Here is a 26,884-nt window from a genome sequence, read left to right as displayed (position 1 = left end):
TTCCAGAATAAGAAATAAACTTCAAGAACTTTCAAAGCGGTTTGTGTTTGTACCGGCATACAAAGCAGCCAACAATGTGGTGGTGGTATGCCGTAAATACTACACGGACGTTCTTAAGAATGAAACTTTAAATTCATCTACATTCAAATCCATCCGCTCCACAGAGAGTCATATGGTAAACAAACATATCACAACCACATCAAAGCTTCAGGCTTCTTCTGAACATGTGAAGGTCCCTATTATGTATTGGCTACCTAAACTACACAAAAAACATTTAAATATCGTTTCATCTCGGCCTCTAGTAAGTGTTCTACAACTAATCTGTCAGTGCTCTTAACTAGTTCATGAACATTATTAAAGAGCATAAGCTATTGTAATAAAATATATGAACATAGTGGTATAAACCATTTTTGGAGTGTAAAAAAATCTTTGGATGTTTTAGATACATTACGTGCTTTTGATGGTCCTTTTGATTCTGTTGACAGTTTTGATTTTTCTACTCTTTACACTACACTTCCACACTATCTTTTGAAACAAAAGTTTTTCCTATTTAGTTAAATGGTCGTTTGGTAAAGCTGAATGCAAATATATTTGCTGCAACTCATTTAAAGCCTTCTTCTCTAATGAGAAAGGTAAATATGCTAGATATACTTACTGGAGGTGTGATGAGATGATTGAAGCTGTTAATTTTCTCCTTGATAATATTTATGTACGTTTCGGCAACAAAGTTTATCGACAGGTTGTAGGTATCCCCATGGTCACTAATTGTGCCCCTTTAATAGCAGACTTGTTTTTATACTGTTACGAATCACAGTTTATGACTAAACGCAGTAATAGGACGGTGAGCAAAGTTGGAATTATGAAATTTTAATCGTCATAAAAGGTATACGGCTATATCATATATCATTGGATTCGGAAATATGTGTACTTTGAGATTCTTCTGGTCGTCAAAAGAAAATATGGTGCAGTTTTTCAGAAATAATGATGAAAGGTCACATGTCGTTTTCAAGGGAAAACAAAATTGAATATCAAACTCAAATTTAAATACCCTTGTTACTGTAGAATGATCGAAAACTTGAACCTCTTTTCTTTCTTATCCAATTGTTTACCAAAAAAGTGGAAACCCATTGTTAAATGATATTTCCAAACACACATATGCGACTTCACAAAAAGTAGGGTAGTTTTCAGTTTTAAATGATGTATATTTTTCAAGTGAGAAGAACAACGTCCGTCAAAACGTAACATAATTTATAGAAAATTATGAACAAATATGTATTTATTAATATAATAATCTATTATACCTCGATGAAACTGAAAACTTAAGTTTTTGCCATGTACGTTGAATTCGGTACATGCAAAACAGACAACAAAAATTATTTCAAAACATACTTGTAATTGAGTTTTTACAATGTCATTACGATTTTTACGAAACAAATTTGTATAAATAGGAATATTAATCATTTTAAGATAAACTAACAACTTAAAAAAATATATGTATTATGATAGAACAGACTTTTATTTTTTAGAAATGGAGGAGGTTTCGGTTATTCATTCCCAAACTACTAGTTAGTAACGCAAAATAATATTGTCTATGCAGGATTGTTTAACATAGCACTAAATATACGTAACTCTAATCAGTAATTCAGACCTCAAATGTATTTTGTAATTGGGAATGTTTTAAACGATGTTCTGACCCATGAATGGAATACATATGTTCGTAAGGAACAACATAAAAAATTCAATGAAGGATCAAAAAGTTAATTCAAATACTTTGGGGTGGGGGTCAAAATTGCTGCAAGTATTGTGTATTGACATCGATTTTATATATATATCCTTATTGGTCAATTATGTTTTTTCCAAATGAAGTAAAGAGGGGGTAGGGGGTTCTCTGCAAAAACTATATGAATTAAGTATTTTTTATCTTACATTAAACTTTTGATGTCGTCCTAAAGTGGAAGGTTTAACTAATCTATAACGTCAGTATTGGTCCATAGTGTTAAAAGAACACGACAACATTCTTAAGTCATGAATCCTATAATAATATTGCGAATATGAATGTTTAACTTCGGAAATTTTTAATGTATTGGGCATTTGCGATAGAGTGGTGGTTTGTGTACTACATATAGCGAACTTTATTCCAGCACCATAAGGCATCAATTTCAAAACATTTCATTGCAAAATACACTTTGGCCATATCAATCTATAAAAAGGAGCCATACACATCTGAAACATAAGGGCACCCCTAGGACAAATCTCAAAAGAACCATGTATTGAAAAAATGTCTTATTTTGCTGTTTGCAACTCAAAATATCTCTACACAAAAGTCAAGAAAAAAGCCATCTCTGATCGACAGCAAACATTATCCATGATCCCATGACTGTAGTCTGCGGAATATTTCCGATTGTCCTGGTTGTTATGTCCTACAGTCTGGTCTGTATAATTGATTTGATATCTGAAGTAGGGTTAGCATTTACGGGCCTCGACAATAACGCTTGGCCGATTGTCCGGTACCAGAGGGAAAAAAGGTCGGACAAGTAAAAGCTGTATCAAGCTTGTCCGTCAGGACAAGTTCAATTATTTTGCAGAAAATAAATTTTAATAATCCAACTTTGATGAACAAAGTAATTATAAACAAAAAGCAAGAAAACAAATATTAATTTTACATGTGTCTGTATTCTGTTTATTCAAATGCAAAAGTTACCGTTTTCTTCTTCTTTTTCTACTTGCAATCGATAATTTTTAACTGGTTCTTTGTCAGGTACATTTTAAAAGGTAAAAGGTATACTATTCTCGGAAACCAGTCTAACTGGTCCGATTCAAAGATGCGCTTTGTAGATAAGGTAACTTTACAGCACAGTTCGTCACCTCGACAGGTTTAGCTCCAAGTTTAATAGACAGTTTGGCACAGTAGGAGACATGTTTAGTAGACATGATTGATAGACATTTTGGCAAGACAGAAGACATTTCGGGACCAAAACAAATCAGTACCTCATTTTGCTACCTTATTCTGTTCCTTATAATACATACCATACCACCAGTAATTTTTTCACACTTTTTTTTTTTATTTACCATAAAATTCACAAAATCATATTTGATCATAAGTAGAAAAAAAATAATACTTGCAATATTGTGACCTTTATTTGTAAATGTCTGTGTCATTTGGTCTCTTTCTGAGAGTTGTCTCATTGGCAATCATACCTTTATCTTCTATTTATTGATTGTAATTGAATACACTTTGTTCTACTTAGAAAAATATAGGATACAAATGTCAAATGAGTGAACAGGCCTATCAGAGTCTTTACTTAAGCATTGATGAAAACTAGAACCTAAGGCCTGTGACATGACTAGTTTCAGTTGTACTTGACTCATATTTTTGAAAAGTATTTCAAAACTTTAAAGAAAAACATCAAATTCTGTTCTATTGTTTAAATTCGTTTTGTTCCTTTAATCAACTTAATATGTAAAAAGGTTATTGTTAGTAAAACAAATTGGACAAGTAACAATTTCATTCGGACAAGTAAGTTTTGGTATGTAATTGTCCTACTGGACAAGTTGAAAAAAAGTTATTGTAGAGGCCTGAATGTATAATTGATTTGATATCTGAAGTAGGGTTAGCATATATATCGCACTGCTGGTGGTACAAAACTTGCTTCTGTGAATGTTCTTTTGATTCAGAATCCAGTTTAACTCCCAGTAAAGGTTTATCGTGGCTGTATGACAAATTACCATTAGACAGCCTGTACTTAAATGTTCTGTTTTAGAGAATGAAATAATTTGTCTTGGTTGCAGTTTTTTTCACAATAGATGCAAGCATATGAAAGAAAGACGAACTATGCCAGAGGGGCTTAAAGGTCTTAAGTTGAAAATAAACTTACAACACCATGGCCTAAACAAAAGGAAAACACCCACAAACAAACAATAGAACACATAGCACAACCTTGGATACCGTAACCTCGATTTCTTGACTGGAGATTGTTGCTATTTAATCTGTATGCCTCAAGAACCATTAGAGGCAACAGTAGTTTACTGCTGTTGATATGTTCAAACAAAATCAAAAATTTCGAGAAGAGTTCAGTTTGGTTGTGTCAACATGCACGAGCGGAGGTTATAATTTGAGATATATGCACATTAAACGATGGCACAGAGGACTTTAGTACATTGAGACACGGGGAAATTGACAATTGGGAAGTTAAAATCGCCCTCCAAAGTTTTCATAGATTTTTGTTTGTAGTCGTTAATCTGTCTCAATATTAAAGAAAAGGTCAAGATAAGAAGCAAACATTTTAGTTTCTGTAGTATCCTTTATCACAAACTAACTGGAAAATACATGTACTGACTGAATGATGTGTGGGTTAAAGAGAGACATCAAATCTTCAATATATCTGAATTTGAAATCAAAGAACTAAGCAAAATGTATGTCTTTAGATCTTTGAAAAGTTTCTGCATTTCAAATTGTAGAGCGAACTGTAAATACCATTAAGCTATGTAGACTTTTATAATAAACAAATAGAATGAACCATAGATGTCCCTCTATGAATGAACTAAGGTCACAACATGTCATTCGCGCAATTTCGGGTAAAATTCCATCATTACGCCAATCAACTGTGCCAAAATACCTTGATTAACTGTAAGTGGTAAAATAAATCAAATATCCCACTTCCGCACTTGAGAAAATAACACTATTCAAGGGATTAAACTGAATGTTTGCTTCTTTGAAATTTTAAAGTCAAGGTTCAACGGTCTTCTAAAAACAGTTGTTGGTATGACACGGGTTATGTTCTTCTCATATATGGTATGATGGTATGATACTAAACCCCTAACGGGAAGGATTGTGTCTGATGTTCATATGATGAAATCATAATCTTTCAGTCAGTTTAATTGAAGTCTGGAGCTGGCATGTCAGTTAACTGCTAGTAGTCTGTTGTTATTTATGTATTATTGTCATTTTGTTTATTTTCTTTGGTTACATCTTCTGACATCAGACTCTGACTTCTCTTGAACTGAGTTTTAATGTGCGTATTGTTATGCGTTTACTTTTCTACATTGGTTAGAGATATAGGGGGAGGGTTGAGATCTCACAAACATGTTTAACCCCGCCGCATTTTTGCGCCTGTCCCAAGTCAGGAGCCTCTAGCCTTTGTTAGTCTTGTATTATTTTAATTTTAGTTTCTTGTGTACAATTTGGAAATTAGTATGTCGTTCATTATCACTGGACTAGTATATATTTGTTTAGGGGCCAGCTGAAGGACGCCTCCGGGTGCGGGAATATCTCGCTACATTGAAGACCTGTTGGTGACCCTCTGCTGTTGTTTTTTATTTGGTCGGGTTGTTGTCTCTTTGACACATTCCCAATTTCCATTCTCAATTTTATTTCTTGTTTTGTGATCTTTTTTGGATTTTGCCGGATCCCTATTATTTAAATAAACAACCGAAACACTTAGTTTACCTCTGATATAGATAAAATCATATTGACACATCCTTATAAAAGAATTACAGACACTCAAATAATTCAACAAAGTAACAAAACAATCAACAGAAACCAGTAATATTTTAAGTCCAAAACATTACGGGAACTATGTATTCAGCCCAATCTTGGACAAGACACTACTATCCGGATTTGTTTAAAATTAAATGATTGAACAGCAGAGATTTTTGAAAGTTTAAAAAATATCGTTTTAAACAATTTTATCTTACATTGAACTTTTGATGTCGTCCTTAAGTGGAAGGTTTAACAAATCTATAACGTCAGTATTGGTCCATAGTGTTAAAAGAACACGACAACATTCTTAAGTCATGAATCCTATAATAATATTGCGAATATGAATGTTCAACTTCGGACAAAAACGTTACCATCGGCCTAATGTAAAAAAGTCTTCCAAATCGAGATCGGCCTCTTGAAGCTTTGATGACCTTCTTTCTCATCTACATCATCCGTTAGGGTTACATTACATTAGAACTATTCTTTTTTCACTGCCGGTTATTTTTCTAAAATGTTTGAGAGATTATGCACTTGACAATGGAGGCACCAATACATTATCTCCAATATACAGACTTGTCAGTATAATTTGTGATGTAGCTCTTTTCCGTCTCTTTAAACCAATAAGATCGGAACCTTTACATGAGGAAAAGAGGAAATTCCTTCCTGTTCACTTTACCAATAGAGGAATTGATGCAATCCACATCAGCAATGTTCTACATCAAAAGGAGGTAACATCTAAAATTTCTATTTATTTTGAAAATCAGTCTGTTCCTATTGTATCCTACAGTTACACCAAAACCAATGCACCCAAAATATTTAACTATAAACAAGCATTACAGGACCTTGATTTAGAATAATACCTAAAAAAAACTCTGACATGTGACTGTTCCCACTCGCCTTACAATTACAGCCCCTCTGGCCATGTTATTACTGGGGATCTAAACATAATTCAACATGAAAATCTCCGAAAGGTGATTTCTCGTGGCCCTAAGTTTAGAGAACCCTAACACGTCAATTGGAACCATAACTTCAAAATAATTATGGATTCCATTGAGAACTACGCCAGAGCATGGGCTAAACGAGAAGAAGTTCAACTGGACACTTTGTCATATTGGGTCAAAACAATCAGGTCTCTGATAAAACGTCGCATTCATAAGTTGAAAAACTGTGTGAATGATCGACTTAAGTCCATTTTCAGTGACAAAGAGGCTGTAAAATGTCTATCATTTCTTCAAGATAAGTATGTTGTTGTTCCTGCGGACAAAGCTTCAAATAATATTGTCTTTGTATGTAAATCGTATTACTACGAGTGTCTTATCAAAGAACTAGGAATAAATGAGCACTTAGGTAATCCCACATACAAAAACATATCATTCGACAAGGATGAGATTTTGGCGAATCATAAGTCCTTCATGGCTTCTATGAGCATTGCATTGAACAACAAATCGGAGGACTTACCTTGTTTGTATTGGATACCTAAACTTCACAAAATTCCGTACAAACAACGGTACATTGCCGGCTCATCTCCTTGTTCTACTAAAGAATTGTCCATTAGATTGACTAAAATTCTGTCCGCAGTTAAAGAGGGTCTTCAGATATACTGTGAAACTGTTTACTCACGTAGTGGTATTAACCATATGTGGATTCTTAAAAACTCTAAAGAACTTCTGGATAATTTTAAATCTCGGTCTTTATCTGAAATTAGTTCTATTAAAACTTTTGATTTTTAAACCTTGTTTACAACCATTCTCCATGTGAAATTGAAAAAACCGTCTAAAAGAAATAATCCACAATGCTTTTCATAATAAAAATGGTAGCATAAGCTATAAATTTATCACTTTGGGATACCACAAGGCATATGTTGTTAATAAGGAACAAAAGGGTAAAACATATTACACAGAGGAACAAGTGATCAGTATGCTGGAGTTTCTTATTGACAACATATTTTTCGAATTTGGAGGTAGACTGTTTCAACAAATTGTCGGCATTCCTATGGGAACGAACTGTGCGCCTCTCCTTGCCGACCTCTTTTTTTATTTTCATTTGAATCGGAGTTTCTTCAGACACTTGTCAAAAACAAGAAGATCAAAGAAGCCAGGTTATTTAATTTCACTTTCAGATATATTGATGATGTTCTTTCCATTAACAATCCGAACTTTTCTGATTGGGTTCCATTAATATACCCACCAGAACTAGAAATTAAAGAGACTACAGACACGGCTTCCTCCGTCTCATTTTTAGACTTATACCTCGAATTTGACATACACAGTCATCTCAGTACCAGAATCTATGACAAACGAGACGATTTTAATTTTGAAATTATCAATTTCCCCCACCTTAGTAGTAATATACCAACTTCACCTCCATATGGAATATACATTTCCCAACTTATCAGGTATTCAAGAGCTTGCAGCTCCTATTCAGACTTTATAAAACGTCACCAGTGTCTGAGCAGAAAGTTGATGAACCAGGGGTATGTCAAAGAACGTCTCGTCCTTTTTCTAAAAAAGTTCATCGGAAGATACCCAGAACTTGTTGATAAATATTCAGTATCAACTTCATAAATAATACAAGATGGTCTTGAAGTATATATTTTGCGTACTGACGATGGTTATCATAACGTGTTATAATATTCTTGTATTTGTCTTTATTAATATTACTTGTACTGTTAAGTCAGTTTTTTTAGATATTGTTTTGAAGTGACTCTGTGGTTATGTAAAACATCATACTTTGAACGACAAAATTATTTCATTTATTAATATTACTTTTACTTATGGACCTTGACATACTATGAATGACAAAACTATTTTACTCAATAATACTACTTTTTTTGTTAAGTCTGTTTTTTATGATATACATTTGACGTGAAACTTTTCTTATGTATCCCGTCATACTTTGAACCACACAATTATTTTATTTATTATTATTACTTCTACTGTTAAGTCTGTTTTTGTTATATCTACTTTACGTGACTCTGCATTTATGTATGCCGTCAATCGAACGACAAAATTATTTTTATGTCTACCTGTGCGAATTTCAAACGCGCAATTTTACACCAGTACTGAAAACCTTTTATCCTTTACGGGTAGACTTTACATAGATGAATTAAGTCGTATAAGATAAGCAATATGAGTATGTTAAATTTGATGTATGCCTTTTTGTGCTTCTTCGTTACATTTGTTGTTTTTATAGTGATATTAAGATGATAACACAATATTGACTGCTGTACCCCTATTTTTGACATTTTTACTCTTTGAGTATGTTTGTTTTGTTCATGCATCGTTGACAATGTAATGGAATTTGATGCGATTGTCATACAAGTGAGAGGTTTAGCTAGCTATAAAACCAGGTTCAATCCACCATTTTCTACATTAGAAAATGTCTGTACCAAGTCAGGAATATGACAGCTGTTATCCATTCGTTTGATGTGTTTGGACTTTTGATTTTGCCTTTTGATTTTGGATTTTCCTTTTTGAATTTTCCTCGGAGTTCAGTATTTTTGTGTTTTTACTTTTTACCTCATAAAAACATGTATACATGAAAAGAAAAATTGCAGTTTTATAACTTTATAGTATATACGATATAATTAATTAATCAGCGCTTTTCTGTATGATGTTGGAATCAGGTAAAAGCACAAAATGTCCCCGTTAACAGTAGTTTTTTTCCTCATAATTTGCCATCAAAAGGCTTTTAGGATTATCTTTTTCGCCTTATGCATAGAACATTATGTCGGATGTTTGAAAAACAAAAAAGAAAGATATTCCTCGGCAGCTTTTGAATAAAATGCCAAGCTGAATGCCACTAATTATCTGCATTTGAAGTCAAATTTGCTGACTAAAAGCTGAAATAAAAAAACCTGCACCATACGACTTTTTGACGACCAATCTAAAATTCAAGTAAAATATTTTTTCTAGGACTGTGCCAATTTTCAGCCGTATACCATGAAGTGAAATTAAACTCTTTTAATAATCGACTTTTTCCTGTTCTGTCACGGCACTATAAAGACCCGTCGAAATTTCATTCAATTGATAAATTCAACAACACCTATCACAACCGTTATCTTGATGATATTTTTCGTTGAATAATCAAAAATTTTCTTAATATACTGCTGACATTTACCCAAAGGAACTTTATTTATATAAATCAAATTTATTCGGTACTAACTGTTCTTTCCTGGATTTAGATATTTCGGTTATAAACGGGAAACTCCACACTAAACTTTACGACAAAAGAGACGATTTTTCGTTCCCTATTGTTAATTGTCCATGTTTAGATGGTGATGTTCCTTTGGCACCATCTTACGGTGTTTATATTTCACAGCTAGTTCGCTATGCCCGTGTCTGTTGTGACGTTTTTGATTTTAACGAACGCCTTCTATGGTAAATTATTAAACCAGGGATATCGTTACCATAAATTTCTTAAAACCTTTATTAAATTTTTCCATAGATATAAACATTTGGTTTTGAAGTTTGGTTGTACCTGTAGAAAGCTTATTTCAAACGGGATAGCACATCCTCATTTCTACGAAAATGTTGTTAACCATGCCTGTAAATTTAGAAATGATCCATGTAAACTTGTCGCTCCTTTAGATAAACTTATTTTAAAAGGCTACATATTCAACACTGTGATAAGATCATTGAATATTGTTTTTATTGGTATAAATATTGATATTGTTATCAGTAAATTAAAAGCTAACTAAATATTATTAATATGTTATATACATATACATATTCATGGATCTACAATCTGTCGTTACATGTTGAATCCCGCCACATTATTTATGTATGTGCCTGTCCCAAGTCAGGAGCCTGTAATTCAGTGGTTGTCGTTTGTTACTGTGTTACATATTTGTTTTTCGTTCATTTTTTTAAATAAACAAGGCCGTTAGTTTTCTCGTTTGAATTGTTTTACATTGTCTTATCGGAGCCTTATATAGCTGACTATGCAGTATGGGCTTTCCTCATTGTTGAAGGCCGTACGGTGACATATAGTTGTTAATGTCTGTGTCATTTTGGTCTCTTGTGGACAGTTGTCTCATTTGCAATCATACCACATCTTCTTTTTTATATTGTATACACTTGTAACATCAATATGATGTATGGCTCACTATATATTCACTTAAAAAATATTTCACTAATTGCATATATAACTTTTATATTGATATGCCACTTCCGGTAAATCAAATACGGACTTCCGGTAAAACTAACACCAACTTCCGATGAAATTAACACCAACTTCCGGTAAAATTAACCTCTTCTATAAACGCAAATGCGTAATTCCTGCGACATGACATATATATATTGGCCGTTGTACGATACGTTAAACTAAACCTCACAACTGGTATTTGGGAAGATCTGCGTCAATAAATGGGACGTACGTTGGCTGACCATTTAAACGTTGCCACTCTAAAACAGAGCATGAAAACTGCATGGTCCCTGAAACAAATAATTGAACCAAAAGCAAATTTATAATCAAATGAAAACAAGATTTCAAACCAAAAATCGACCGCCACGTGAATGAATAGTCTCCGGGTCTGTTTGATATGTCAAAATGACAACTAAATGATAACACCGTCAAAAATATAAATAAATGTTCTTACCTGAGCAAATTCATTATATTGTCCTGTGAAACTCCATGTCCTGAATTGACAATTCTGAAATATCACCAAATATTCTGAACTGCAGCAGACAAACGTTTGTTCACATCAAAATCTAGGTATGCTCTGCCTAACCACTTTACCTGTATGAAAAACCATGTGTCACTTGTCATATGATTTTTACCTGGCGCGTAAATCAATGAGTGGGTTGTCAATCAGGGTGCGATTTATACATACCTTTATAAACCATGAAAATAAGATAGTGAGCTGCCTTTCATGAATTACAATTTATGAATAATAAGCAAATAATTAATAAAAGATAAAAATTCGTCACAATACATTTGATCAATAAGTCACAAATAACCATAGCAGGATATGAAAATAGTTTCTTCTACAAATAACAATAACAAAACTTTAATATTCATCCTAATTTTACATCAAATTAGTCAATGTTGCAACGCATTTGAATGTTCCAAAATCCACAAAAGGCTTTAAACATGTGCATGTGTACGTGAATAAAGGCAACAGTAGTATACCGCTGTTCAAACTCATAAATCCATGGACAAAAAACAAAATCGGGGTAACAAACTAAAACCGAGGGAAACGCATTAAATATAAGAGGAGAACAACGACACAACACTACAATGTAACACACACAGAAACGGACCAAGCATCAGACAAAATCCCACGAGAATAACAAATATAACATAAGCTTGCATAAGGTCGATTTCTATCCGACGCAGCTCATATCTTGATTAATAACTTTAATAGCAACATTGAAAGTAAGGCGACGTACTTACTATTGCTTACCAAAAGTCCATACAGGATATTTTCGTTCAGTAATGGGATTTGCTATACGTTATTCAAATATTTATTTATTTATCTAAACACAAAATGTTTCGTACTAAACCAATGACATTTTTGACGTCCTAGTGCGCACATGTAACAAAATAAAATTGTTTTTGACATCTGTTACTAAAACAATTCAATATTTATCTTGATGTTTGTTTAACTTAATTGTTTTTTGTAACTTTTCTTTCTTGTTTTTCCGTTCTGTAGTGTGATTTTAATTAATCAACTAAGGCTTCCTTCTTCCTCGTTTGCAAATGCCATCAAAACATATGTTATTTATCATGGTATATATAAACAGGTATATCATTATACCCAGCTACCAGAGATAGCAAGACTAGATTGTTTGATTCAGATGATTTGGGAACAAAGTTTCAGGTAAGCAAAGACAAGTATTTTATTGCATTTTAACTAGTTTTAATTTTTTTATGTTTTATTAGTCGGTAAATATCAATTTATAAAAGTTTTTTGAATTTATTCCTGTGACCCATAATATTTTGTTCCTATCTCTAATGAATTTTTACTTTATTCATGCGTCAATGGTTTTAACATAGCACCGATTCCGATGCTTTGTGGCATAGTGTTCACTTGCGTGTTGAATAACTAAGATTTTACAAAAAATATATGCTCATATCTAGATAAAACAATGCACAGAATCACATTGCATCTTTCCTTATTTATTTGAACATCACACAATGAACATTATATTATGTTCTCCTATGAACTAGATGTGCATGTTTAGAGCAAATATTTAATGTTCACCATTTTATCTAATTGATATTTTTTTGCTTTCATCGATTTTTTTGCAAGGAATATAAAACACGTTATTTTGCTTTTGTTGTGTCTTTTTATAAAGCAGTTTCATCATTTCGAGGAAAATTCACAGTGGAGAGTCACAAATAAAAAACAACTTTGTCACAAGAATACACATGACTGTGTTAACACCTTTGGTAGACAAATTTAACACATGACTGTGTTCACTTGTTTGACACTTCTTTGTTACCCTTACTAAAATTCAACTTATCATAGTTTATGTTGATACAGGGTGTTGTGTGATGAACATTGCTAATGGGAGAAGGTAAAATTACAAAAATAACAAATTATAAAAAAATCAAAATTGAAGCAAACATGCCAAATTCAAAAGACCAAACACACCAAACGAATGACTACAACTGCCAAATACCTGACATGGTACAGAGATGTCTTTGTGTAGAAACTCGTGGCATCAATCTGGTCCTTTAAGTGTAATACGTAATACCATCATTGATTTTTCCCTTTTCGTCTTTTCAAAATGTTTTCCAGAATGTATCTTTATTTCAAATAAATGTCCAGTACTATAGACAAAAATGACATAACATGTCATTGCATGCCAAAAAATAACCATCAGGGGAAATTAACCGATGAAATTTTTCCCTTTTATTCACCTGTGTACAAGCTTAATCAACCATGTAACCTTAAGTTTCCAAAATATTCTTTAGAAACCCCAAATAGAAAACAAAAAGGTACTTTAAAATACCCAAGCCATATGTTATGATCTAAGATTTACTGCAATAAAATGTGGAATATTTTCCTACAACTGTGATATTCAAGGGAATTTTTCGGGTTATTTTCGTATGCATCCTGATGTGACATACCATGATTTGGAGGAATTACACCTAAAGCCAATGCGTACCACAAAAACAGACTAAACAGGCGAAGTAATTTTTCTAAACACAAATAATTACATTAGATGTATTTCATTTTAATAAGTTATTCTGGTTGGCTAACTGCCATCTCGCGTGATCCCTTTCTCAACTTCTTTACACAAGAAAATTTAGCATTCATGATGACACGAGGTCCCACAATCAAGTGCACAGGTAAATTTATACAAAATTGATAAAAGTCATGTTTTTGATGAGTTTTGTTATTTGATTTTGCCATGTGATTATGGACTTTCCAAATTGATTTTCTTTTTTAATTCAGTATTTTTGTGATTTTACATTTTCATGATCCTAGCTAAATTATAAGTATTGAACGCTTCTTTTTGTAACTTTATAGGGTTGTAAAAGCGTTGATCTTGTGCACATTTTTAGAATGAAGCGCTTCCGCTATACTTTATTGTGGTTTTAGCATGGGCAGGTTTTATATTCGCGATTACTTTTGCCCTAGCAATAGAGGGGGCTAAAATAACATGAATATAATGCCCAACCATGTTAAAACTACAATAAATTATCGCTTGCATGAATTATTTTGATTCTGATTAGGACAATTAAGTTAATTTCTATGTCCGATGTATAATTCTAATGGTGTTGTATAGACTCTTCCATGAACCTCCCTGTTTTGTTTATAAACAAGCAAACGAATGACAATGTGATTTTTCAGAGGGAGGAGATTTTAACATGTGCATCATTTAGGAGTTTGGAAGTGTTTTAAATTAATGATTTATATTAAATGCATGCCAATTAGACACAATTATTCTAAAGTAGTCAATAGACGCTGTGCAAGCATATTTTATTTGATGTAGAGCATGTAGAGCATGGGGTTTATTCACAAAGCTGAATAAGCACCAATATTTATACAATAGTAGAATATTGTATAGATATCTATGTCTATGCTATGTTAATAATACACCTCATTGTCTTTACTGAACAAATATTAAAGTCGGCTGTACAATTAAAGGTAAGCCCAATACAATAATATACGGTTATTGCATGAATATTCTCCCGAGTAGAATTTTGTGTTGCACGAGCTTGTTAGTGCAATATATGTTCTACGAGGGATAATATTCCCCAATATACATGCAATAACCCTTTTATTGTATAGCAATATAATATTTTAAAGTGAAAATTGGTTTAAACTTAGATTTTGTCGTTTGAAGATTTATTGCACTAGTGCACGCTAACTTTTGGTCATTTCTGTGGGAAATATTATATTGATTGATATGCAATAATGTGAAACACAAACTACACATGATCATGCTACTGTTTATTCATAATAGGAGGTTATTTGAATAGCATACGTTTTTTTTCTGTAAAAACGATTCAAATATTAGTTAGTTATACTGCCGTCCGTCTTATTTCAGTTAGTTCTAGCTCAATGTTCTGTGTTAGGGTAAGCGATTGTATGCTGATTACAAACATGTATACCAAATAACTGACAATCATAAGCTCTGACAATATATAATGCTGGTTATAAACTTGTATTCCAAATACTAGGCAAACTGAAGTTCTAATAATATACAAGCAATGAAGAATAAGCTAATAAATATTATACCTGTAATACATCTCACCTTATTAGACATTCGGAATGTTTTTGGCATCCTTGATTTTTTTTTTGTTCGGATTTGAATTTTCTTCGTTATACGGTTTAATTTAAATGTTGTAACTCCTTCATGGCATTAATCATAATGCAAAGTTAAAACCAAATTGTACTTAAGAACGCCTCCGGGTGCGGGAATTTCTCGCTACATTTAAGACCTGTTACAATGTAGTGACCTACTGCTGTTGTTTTTTCTATGGTCGGGTTGTTGTCTCTTTGACACATTCCCCATTTCCATTCTCAATTTTATCTAATATGAATGAATGAATGAATATTTTAATATTAAAGTGCAACCTGAATTATAACAAACAATTACATTAATATATACAAGTAATTTTCAGCCAGTCATATAGGCTAATAAATGACTGGCCGTTCGTGTCATTGGCGGTATGAACATACCGTATGAAATTTTCAACGCGTTGGTTTTAACTTTCAACGCATTGGTTTTTACTTTCAACGCGTTGGTTTTTACTATCAACGCGTTGGTTTTTACTTTCAACTCGTTGGTTTTTATTTTCAAAGCGTTTTTTTTTTACTATCAACGCGTTGTTTTTCACTATCAACGCGTTGGTCATCACTTTCAACGCGTTGGTTCGTAATTCATACGGTATGAAATTAAATTCCATACCGTAAGTTTTTCATTCCATACCGTAAGTTTTGTACTTTTGTCGGCCAATCGAAATGTTTGTTACAAAGTAATTTCTAACTATTCGGACAGCCTCCGGATTTTTCTTGATATTTGCGGTAAAGTAAAAATATGGCTGAATCGTCCGCAACCCGTCTGCAAATGTTGATAAACAGGGCACAAAGATTAAATACAAAAGCAACAAAACCACAAGTTGTCGAAAATCAAGATGACGATGATTTCTTGTCTGAGTAAGGTCTGGTTAAAGATTTTTGATAATCGAAATTTACGTCAAAACAATATTTCGTTCATTTTTATACGTCCCTGTAATTTTTTTATTGATGTGGTGTTGTAATATGTATCAAAAGTACTTGTCTAGTTGGTCAGACGAATTTTAGATAGGACCTTTTAGATAACTATTTCCGTACAGTATTGAGTGTTTAGTTACAGCTTTTTTAAACCTGTCAGTCATGTCAGTGTCATCATCTCGTGTTGTTATTAAATGTAATATACAACTTTTCAATTCAATTAGTTCAAGAAACTTCGTGAAGCCTCTTGTGTTCTAAATATAACCATTGATCTTGTAGATGACTAGAAATGGTGTATGTTATAAACATTTCTTGTAAATTAATATACTTCATGGGTGCAGCTTCCCGGCATTTGTTGGCTAGAGTAGTAGACATGGGGGGTCATAGATTCCTTTCCTCTGAATTCTAACTTCCCTTCCCAAACATTTAATTTCAAGCATTCCGTTCCCCTGTTATTTTATTTTATTTGTCAAGTATTAAGTAACCAATTTTTAGTCATCTTTCTCCCAGTTTCTGCCACTGATTCCCTCTGCTCTAGCTTTCGATTTTCATTTCTCATTACCGGATTCGAATAACATGAATAACCAGTTACCAATATCTCATACTACTGTAAATTTAGTGTAAAAACTGTAAATTACTATATATAAATTGGATATATATTTTTTAACGAAAATCTGATAGCAACCTATCTGAACGTAACTTTTTGGAATTGTGGATCCTCAATGCTCTTCAAGTACTTGTTTGGCTTTATAAATGTTTTGATATGAGCGTCACTGATGAGTCTTATGTAGACGAAACGCGCGTCCGGCGTACAAAATTATAATTCTGTTACCTTTGATAACTTTTTTATACCTCTGAAACGCAATTGTTTTAACTTTCATGGGTGCTGTTCGTTTCGTAATCTGGTCGTTTCATAACTAAGACGTTTCGTAACCTTATCCCAATATATAATACTATGAACTGTAGGTTATTGGAAAAATGTTCAATAAATGTTTCTAAAAAACATTTGTTATTGCTTTTACTGAAAAAGTTATGAAGAAGTTTTCCACCTAATCAAATTTCTTTGTTGTGGGTTCTGCTTGAATGTATACTATGATGAGAACACAGACTATCAAGAAATATATTTGGACTTAATATCATGTATCAAACATGTGTACCTTCCTCGAACATTTTCTGATGTATCATCGTCCATTGAATCCGAAGTGCTAATCCTGCTGCAATAATTCACCATTTCCTCGAATCAATCTAAAAATCGCTCCCGGTCTCCTCTACGTGTATCCATGTAGCAAATCAGCAGGTATCTTCAACAACGGAGAATATCCCCGCCAAACTTAACAACAATCTGGAGTTCGTTTGAACGGTTGATAAGATTGTACTTTGTTACAAAGATGTTGATTGGTAGACATAAGTGGAAAAACTTACAGTATCGAATTGAAAACCAACGCGTTGGTTTTTCATACCGTATCAATTACGAACTAACGCGTTGAAAAGGAAGACCAACGCGTTGATAGTGAAAACCAACGCGTTGATAGTGAAAACCAACGCGTTGAAAGTGAAACCAACGCGTTGAAAGTAAAACCCGACGCGTTGATAATAAAAACCAACGCGTTGAAAATTCCATACGGTATGTTCATACCGCCAATGACACGAACGGCCACTCATACTAATGACGCATTGTACATTGTGTATAATTATTGAAAATAATTTATATTTGGTAAGAAAAAGTATGTTATTGTATGGCTACCTAACATATTGCTTAAGACCTACTAACTGACGGTGTTGATTTCCAAACCCGTTATAAAATTGTTACTTAATGTTATTTTCAAAGACAGATTAATTACAGAGCAGAAATAAAATCACTTAGAACGATGTTATATACAGTAGAATTTATGCTGATGTTCAGCTTATCAACAATTCACTTAGCCCGTGCCCAGGGATGTCCTAACTTGTGTACTTGTTCTGGCACCACTGTTGATTGCTCTGACAAAGGTTTAACGCAAATACCAGATGATATTCCCTCATCTACAACGACTTTGTAAGTACTGTTCATTTTGTCTTCATAATATTTACACCTTTTTTTTATTGTTTATTCAATTGATAACTAAATGATTAATTTAAACTTAATTATACAAAAATACAAATTCTTGTTTATTTTGATTCGTTTTCTTAATTTATCTTATTTTCTTTTTATTATTTCTGATTACATTAATTTCATTTCTTCTTTTTTACATGTTTTCAACTCAATTATCAATTTCGAATTAGCTTTTATCAAAGAACTTGAATATGTTACTAGATAATTTCAATCTAAAGACTTTTTATATATTTCTGTTTGAACAGCAGAATATTAATTTATTATATAACCAATACAGTGTATTTATAAATGTTATTTCCGATATACAATGAAATTAGGATGCATTACGACACCGGATGTTACGAATAGGAAAACTATTTGTTTCCAGTACTTGTAATAAGAAATACTACAAAATGCTTTCTCCCAAATTTCGAAAAAACATTTTCAATTTTTATTCTGAATACAATCATTATGCGTTGTTTTTTTTTTTATTTTTTTAAATTTCAGTAACAAAGCAACTTAAATGATTATTTTGAACAAGATTTGATTAACTTCAAATGTAGGAAAAGAACATAACTTTTCTTATCACTAACAATTCTGAATCTTATATAAATAACCTTACATTGGGTTTATTGAATGGTTTTCTATTGATAAACTTGATGTTCATAATTTCAGATATCTAGATTTCAATAGCATTACCTCAATAGAAGAAAATGGATTCAAAGGATTAACATCGCTACAGACTTTGTAAGTACTGATACACTGTGAACCAAAAATAGACATGCAGTAAAATAAACAAAGCGTTGCATGATCTTAGCTTAACAAATATACAAAATGTGTATTGACCTGAATTTAGTCATGTAAACAAAACTTCTTCACTATACTATATACATGGTTCAGTAGAGTAGGTATGATTTGTTTTCAGATTATTTACACATGTTTTATTTTCTATTAATATGATATTTAATCGTTGTTGCTAGAAAAAAAAAACATTCCAAGATCATCTCAAGTTAGACACTATGCGTTTATATCCATTCAATTGAATACTATATATTTTGACATCAATTTGATTGAAAAAAAGAGGGTTACCAGGATGATCATTAGAATTGCTTTTCTTGCTTTAATTTCTATTAGATAATTTCTAAATGATGGTTAGTAAAAGTTTTGACAACTTTTCAAAATGGAAAAAAATTGTATTCTGCCTTATCAATAAATGTCTTAACCTTACATTATTATTTAACACTAGCTTTATTGAATCTTTTCCTATTGATAAACGTGATGTTCATTCTTGCAGATATCTGTCCGGCAATGGCATTACCTCAATAAAACCAAATATGTTTGAAGGATTAACATCGCTACAGTTTTTGTAAGTACTGATACACTGTGAACCAAAAATAGACATGCAGTAGAATAAACAAAGCGTTGCATGATCTTAGCTTAACAAATATACAAGATGTGTATTGACCTGAATTTAGTCATGTGAACAAAACTTCTTCACTATACTATATACATTGTAAATGGTTCGGTAAAGTAGGAATGATTTTTCTTCATAATATTAACACATGTTTATTTTCTATAAATATGATATTGAAACATTGTACCTTATGACTAAACTTTTTAACCTTATTTTATTATTTAATCCTAGGTTTATTGAATCTCTTCCTATTGATCAACTCGATGTTCATAATTTCAGATATCTAGATGACAATAGCATTACCTCAATAGAAGAAAATGGATTTGAAGGATTAACATCGCTACAGGAGTTGTAAGTACTGATACACTGTTAACCAACAATAGACACGCAGTAAAATAAATAAAGCATTGCATGATCTTAGTTTAACAAATATACAAAATGTGTATTGACCTGACTTTAGTCATGTGAACAAAACTTTTTCACTATACTATATACATTGTAAATAGTTCGGTAGAGTACGTATGATTTTTCTTCATAATATTAACACATGTTTATTTTCTATGAATTTGATATTGAAACATTGTAGCTTATCACTAAATTTTTTAACCTTATTTTATTATTTCATATTGATAAACTTGATGTTCATTCTTGCAGATCTCTGTCCGGCAATAGCATTACCTCAATAGAAGAAAATGTGTTTGAAGGATTAACATCGATACAGTTTTTGTACGTACTGATACACTGTAAACCAAAAATAGACATGCAGTAAAATAAATAAAGCATTGCATGATCTTAGTTTAACAAATATACAAAATGTGTATTGACCTGACTTTAGTCATGTGAACAAAACTTTTTCACTATACTATATACATTGTAAATAGTTCGGTAGAGTACGTATGATTTTTCTTCATAATATTAACACATGTTTATTTTCTATGAATTAGATATTGAAACATTGTAGCTTATCACTAAATTTTTTAACCTTATTTTATTATTTAGCACAAGGTTTATTGAATCTTTTCATATTGATAAACTTGATGTTCATTCTTGCAGATCTCTGTCCGGCAATAGCATTACCTCAATAGAAGAAAATGTGTTTGAAGGATTAACATCGATACAGTTTTTGTAAGTACTGATACACTGTAAACCAAAAATAGACATGCAGTAAAATAAACAAAATGTTGCATGATCTTAGCTTAACAATTATACAAAATGTGTATTGACCTGAATTTAGTCATGTACACAAAACTTCTTCACTATACTATATAAATGGTTCGGTACAATATGTATAATCTGTCTTCATAATATTAACACATGTTTATTTTCTATTAATATAATATCCAAACGTTGTTGCTAGAAAAAAAACACATTTCCAGATTATATAAAGTTATACTCTATGCGTTTATACCCGTTTAAATGAATTGACATCAATTTGATTGAAGAATAGAGTGTTTTCAAGATGATCTTTAAAACTGATTGTTTTTCTCTTTTTTTTTTCTTAATTTAGAAAAAAAATATTTTCAATTTGTCGTCTGAATTTATTCGTCATGTTATTTTTTTTTTCAATTTCTGTTTTGACAAATTTTTCAATGTGAAAAAAAAAATCTGTATTCTACAGAAATCATTATAAGTTTTAAAATTGAAACCTTATGTCTGTATCACTCACATGCCATTACATAAATAAATACTTCGGGAATTTTTGGTTGAGGTCTGTTCTGCACCAATGTCATAACATTGTATGGATTAACACATTCAATCCCTTCATGGCATATATTAACACATATTATTATTACAAAGTAAAAACTAAAATCACAAAGATTCCGAGAAAAATTCAAAACGGAAAGTCCTTTATCATGTTGATCAAATTGCCAACACATCAAGCGAATTGATAAAACCTGTCATATTCCTGACTTTGTACAAGCATTTTCTTATGTAGAAAATGGTTGATTGAACCTGGTTTTAAAGCTAGCTAAACCTCTCACTTGTATGATAGTCTCATCCAATTCCCTTATATTGACGACGATGCGTAAACAAAAACAAAACAAACACTAACATGTCATCAGTTTACAGATATATCTTGTCTTGCCTTCAAATATTATGGTGATTTGAGTCAGTGAGTAAAATCCTATTTAAGTATAGCTTGAAATTAAATTTGAATTAATTATTGATCTTCAAAGAAGATCATTTTGTTTTTATCAAAATTGTTTTTGTTATCATCAATTAAAGATTTTACAATAATCTTCATTTCTTATTCTATTATTTGAAACCTTATGTCTGTATCACTCGCATGCTTCCTTGTAGATCTGTTGACAACAATCCTCTTGTTTGTTGTTCAGTGACCGGATTTGTAGATTGGGTCAATAGGAGATCGTTGGATATTTTTGAAGGAACTTGTACTGCTCATAACAAGACTACTGCAATACTAAATTTTAATACATCAGACTGTGTTGTGCCAGGTATGTAGCTCTAGGGTTTTCATGTTTCATAGCTTATCATACACATGACACATATGGTTTCGTCATTATTATGGTATTACTATAAACACCATCATCATGTTTAATTTCAATTCAAGGTAATAATCAATATCATAATTTGTATTACCATTATAGGTTAAACCTGTTTGAATCTATTACGGATTAAAAGCAAACAACTTTCTGAAACACACATACTTGAGTCAGTGAAAAAAATCTTTTAATCTTAAGGTTTGTAAATCTATTATCCTGAAGTTTGTAAATCAAATGCATGTTAATTTGAGTTTACAGTTTTCAGTAACAATAACAATTCACACATGTCTTTGTTTACACTATAATTTATAAATATATTTGACCAATCTTAATATGTAAGGATGTTGTTTTAGGATGTTGATTTATACATAGTATGACTTCAAACTAAATGTTGCAACGTATTTGTTATATTTAAACAGTTGATGGTGGATGGAGTGACTGGGAAAACTCGACTTGTTCTGTAACCTGTGGAGACGGCACAGTCACAATGAACAGAGAATGTAATAACCCCGTCCCTTCTGGTGGTGGGAATAACTGTTCTGGTAAATCTATTAACACGGACAGTTGTTATCTAAGAGAATGCCCAGGTATGTACAGTGTAAACCCTATGCAGAACTCATTTATCAAAAAAAACAAACTTAAAGACCTGTCTACAGGAACAAAAATATATTTTCGGTGCGCAACCTTACTTCAAATGATAATTTTTCAGTTCGTTAACCAGGTACTGTCTTGTACAGTACCTTTTCATATAGCAACACGAAATCAAACACAGTTCTACATATACTACTAGTAACTAAATACATAAATTATAGATTCAATGAGTTCGAATGGTCATTTAGATATTTTTATAAACATATATGAAAAATGTCAATATGGTATAATGTTGATTTATACAGAGTATGACTTCAAAGTTAACAGAGTGTTTTTCTATATTCAAACAGTTGATGGTGGATGGAGTGACTGGGAAAACTCGACTTGTTCTGTCACCTGTGGAGACGGTACAGTCAATATGAACAGAGAATGTAATAACCCCGTCCCTTCTGGTGGTGGGCATAACTGTTCTGGTGAATCTATTGACACCGACAGTTGTAACCTAGGAGTATGTCCAGGTATGAAAAAAGTCAAATCACAAAAATACTGAACTTAGAGGAAAATCAATTCGGAAAGTCCATAATCACATGGCAAAATCAAATAACAAAACGCATCAAAACCGAATGGCCAAGAACTGTCATGTTCCTGACTTGAACATTATAAACCCTATGCAGAACTCATTTATCAAAACAATCTCCTCGTAACGAAACATCTTTGTAAGGTAACCGTATAACACACACATTGATTCAATGAGTAGTATTGTGGTGTATTGGGTTGTTAACCAAATAACCAAATAACACATGCCTATCTTTGAATATATAGATTATGATTTTCCATTCTTTTTAAAGTGATACAAAAAAAGAAATGAATTGACATAAGGCCAAGTAAGGGGATAAATATTATTACTAGACTTTTATTTATTTGAGGCTGCTCTTATTCTGTTTTCATGTTGTAATAAAATAGTTTTTTCTTACTTTTTTTTACAGAATCATGCAGCACACTAGAAAAGGAATTGGACAAGAAGTCAGGAAAAAGATCGGACAACAAGTCAGGAAAGTGGTCAGACAACAAATCAGGTAATACTTAACAGTCAAATGTGCATCGACTTTTTAGACTAAAAGAGAGGCAAAAGATACCAAAGGCACATTCAAACCAATAAGTCGAAAACAAATTTGCATTGCCATGGCTCAAAAGGAAAACGACAAAGAGACACACAACAGTAGTACATAAAACACAACATAGTAAATCAATGTCGGAGGAACATGAACCCCAACAAAAACTGGGATTGATCTCAATATAATAATATAATAAGTAACTTGATGTATTATTTTTGAATAGGTTTCTACATCACAGTGAACAAGTTCATCCTTGTCATTCCGCTCCATGATGTCACGTGATGAAACATTGAAAAGGCTGGTTTAAATTCATGAGAGTTCTTACAAAATAATGTTTACACATAACCTAAATACTTGTATGCAAAACAATAAGTCAATTGATATGCACACAGGCATACATTATTCCACGAATCTGTCAATATTCGCATGCACATTCATTATAAGTATGCAGTAATATAGGTAGAACAATACGAGCAATTCTGCCCTTTTTGTATAACACACTTTTATGTTCTTTTACTTTGATGCTCTTTTACTTTTATTTCATTTTCTACTTCTTTAGGCGGAAAAAGGAATGGAAAGAACGGAAAGAAAGAAAAGAGACACAATAAGAAAGGAAATAAACCAAACAGGAACGGCTGGTATTGATATGTATCGAGAAACCGAGAAGATTGGACATAAACGGCATCGAACCGACATCAACCGATAGCAATGTGTTATCGTAACCATTGTGGGAACTTCCATTCATAGATTTTTATATTGATTTAAATGGGAAAATATTGGGTTATTTTCTGCGATACTAACATACAATTTTAATGCATAATAAGTTAGAGTGTGAACATTAATTGTTTTTTCAACGTACTCAGAGTGTACAACTTTTATTCTTGAATTAAGCTAAGTTCTAACTTACAGTTTTTGTGATAAAATTTCTTTTGATTCCAAATATACAGGCATTGTTGTTTATTTTCCGAACACGTATATGTAGTCTGTGTGAATCAGTCGAGTACAAGCACGGTCATTGTTGTTTACCTTCACACAACTAGAAGATTGACAATAAACTGCATTTAACTGAATTTATCGCAATCATTGCGGGAAATTTCATTCATAGCTTTTATAATAATTTAATTGGGAAAGTTTTCAGTTTATTTTCTGTTTTTCTAACAGACAATTATTATGTGCTTCATCAACTCGAGTCAAAACATTTCAGTTTGCAATGAAGTTTAAGTATACAATTAATATAGTGAAATTAAGTCGAGTTCAATTTTTCTTTTGTTAGGAAACATTTTTTAGTGGTTAAGTTTCTTCTGAGTCCAAATATACAGTCATTGTGGTTTATTTTCACTCGTTTCAGAACACGTACTCTGTAGCAATCAGTCAAGTTCAAATATACAGTTTGTGCTTCTGGACTTCACTCGAGTTCAAATATACAGTTTGTGCTTCTGGACTTCACTGAAGTTAACATAAAGTTTTATTTTTGTTTCCAAACGATAGGCAATTTACTTACACCTATAACCGATTCGCATGTGTTTGTAAAATATATATTAATCATGTTATATGAGGATATATTATGGGAATATCAATTGGTGACTGGTATCATTTAAATCATTTGTTGAAAACATACTTTGGTAACATTTTGCATCTGTTTAATCATATATACATTTGTGGGTGACATATTATAAATAAATGTGGGATTAAATTAAATTTTGAATTATATTTTGTCTGCCATGAGTTGTCCTATTCCCGATAGTGGATCATAAAAAACAGGAAATCTTGTCTGTTTGGAGTTTATGCAATTTTTTTTGGTCCTAACTTGATGTATATTCGCTGGATTTGTTATATCTAAGCAACCGTTAAAGAATGTTGCCTTCAAATCATACATTCATAAAGGCCTCTGTAGTATACCTCTGTTCAAAAGTTATACAGCGATTTAAAGAAAACAAATCTGGGTTCCAAAATAAAACCAATGGAAACACATCAACTATCAGAGGAAAACAACGAAACAACAGAAACGCTGAAGTGCAATAAAATGACAATGCAACACACATAGAAACAAACTATTATATACCAACTGCCATTGTCCTAACTTGGTACAATATATACTAATCAAACACTATATTATCTATTGTTTCGAAACAAAAGGGATTTCATTTTCGAAAATATCATCTACGGGCAATAACCCGGAGATGAAATGCATATCTAAACCCGCTTCATCTGTTTGTCCTATGTAAGGTTCCTGTTGTTCAGTGGATGTTGTTTGTTCATGTGGTTCATGAACACATTAGCAGGGGCAAAGATACCAGATAACATTCACAGATAAACTGACAAGAGCCATGCATTGCTAAAAACTAAAAAGACAAGCAATAGTACACACACCACAACATGTAAATTTAGGACTGAGTAAAACAAACACACTTTAAAACCTGATGGTGATGTCAGGTGCTCCAAGGTGATGTCAGGTGCTCCGAAAGAGTAAAAACTGATGGTGATGTCAGGTGCTCCGAAAGAGTAAAAACTGATGGTGATGTCAGGTGCTCCGAAAGAGTAAAAACTGATGGTGATGTCAGGTGCTCCGAAAGAGTAAAAACTGATGGTGATGTCAGGTGCTCCGAAAGAGTAAAAACTGATGGTGATGTCAGGTGCTCCGAAAGAGTAAAAACTGATGGTGATGTCAGGTGCTCCGAAAGAGTAAAAACTGATGGTGATGTCAGGTGCTCCGAAAGAGTAAAAACTGATGGTGATGTCAGGTGCTCCGAAAGAGTAAAAACTGATGGTGATGTCAGGTGCTCCGAGGTGATGTCAGGTGCTCCGAAAGAGTAAGCAAATCAGCAGCACATTGGGCATCCGATATGTTGTTTATATTAGAATAAACCCGATATATGTCTAATTAGATTGGTCATATTTGTGAAAAGGGACCGATATTGTAGTTCCGACACAAGGAACAAATTCGTTGTCATCTCAGAACGGATATTCCATAACGGTCAACAAACTCATAATGAGGTCCATAAATAAAACAAAGGGAAGATTTCATCTTTTGGAAC

At 32.3% G+C, this 26,884-nt stretch overlaps 1 protein-coding gene across 1 annotated transcript; it reads left to right on the top strand.

Moving 5' to 3' along the window:
• Positions 1 to 19,531: 19,531 nt before the first annotated feature.
• LOC143054409 (thrombospondin-2-like) lies at positions 19,532 to 25,547 on the top strand. The gene is made up of 9 exons (XM_076227422.1): positions 19,532 to 19,591; positions 19,919 to 19,990; positions 20,294 to 20,365; positions 20,693 to 20,764; positions 21,941 to 22,095; positions 22,563 to 22,730; positions 23,085 to 23,252; positions 23,721 to 23,810; positions 24,409 to 25,547. Exons 1-9 carry the CDS (start codon positions 19,560 to 19,562, stop codon positions 24,492 to 24,494), a joined length of 915 nt encoding a protein of 304 aa, XP_076083537.1. The 5' UTR covers positions 19,532 to 19,559; the 3' UTR covers positions 24,495 to 25,547.
• Positions 25,548 to 26,884: the final 1,337 nt, after the last annotated feature.

Source organism: Mytilus galloprovincialis, chromosome 12, assembly GCF_965363235.1.
Source record: "Mytilus galloprovincialis chromosome 12, xbMytGall1.hap1.1, whole genome shotgun sequence".
Lineage (NCBI taxonomy): Eukaryota > Metazoa > Mollusca > Bivalvia > Mytilida > Mytilidae > Mytilus > Mytilus galloprovincialis.
Note: the sequence above shows the minus strand (reverse complement) of the source record. Positions and strands in the feature narration are given on the sequence as shown.

What these genes read in the sequence shown, in the direction of transcription:
- LOC143054409 (XM_076227422.1), top strand. Translation starts at nt 19,560, where the DNA reads ATGTTTGAAGGATTAACATCGCTACAGTTTTT. An exon ending in ATCAGACTGTGTTGTGCCAG is followed by an intron (nt 22,096 to 22,562) that starts GTATGTAGCTCT and finishes ATATTTAAACAG; the next exon opens with TTGATGGTGGATGGAGTGAC. An exon ending in TTATCTAAGAGAATGCCCAG is followed by an intron (nt 22,731 to 23,084) that starts GTATGTACAGTG and finishes ATATTCAAACAG; the next exon opens with TTGATGGTGGATGGAGTGAC.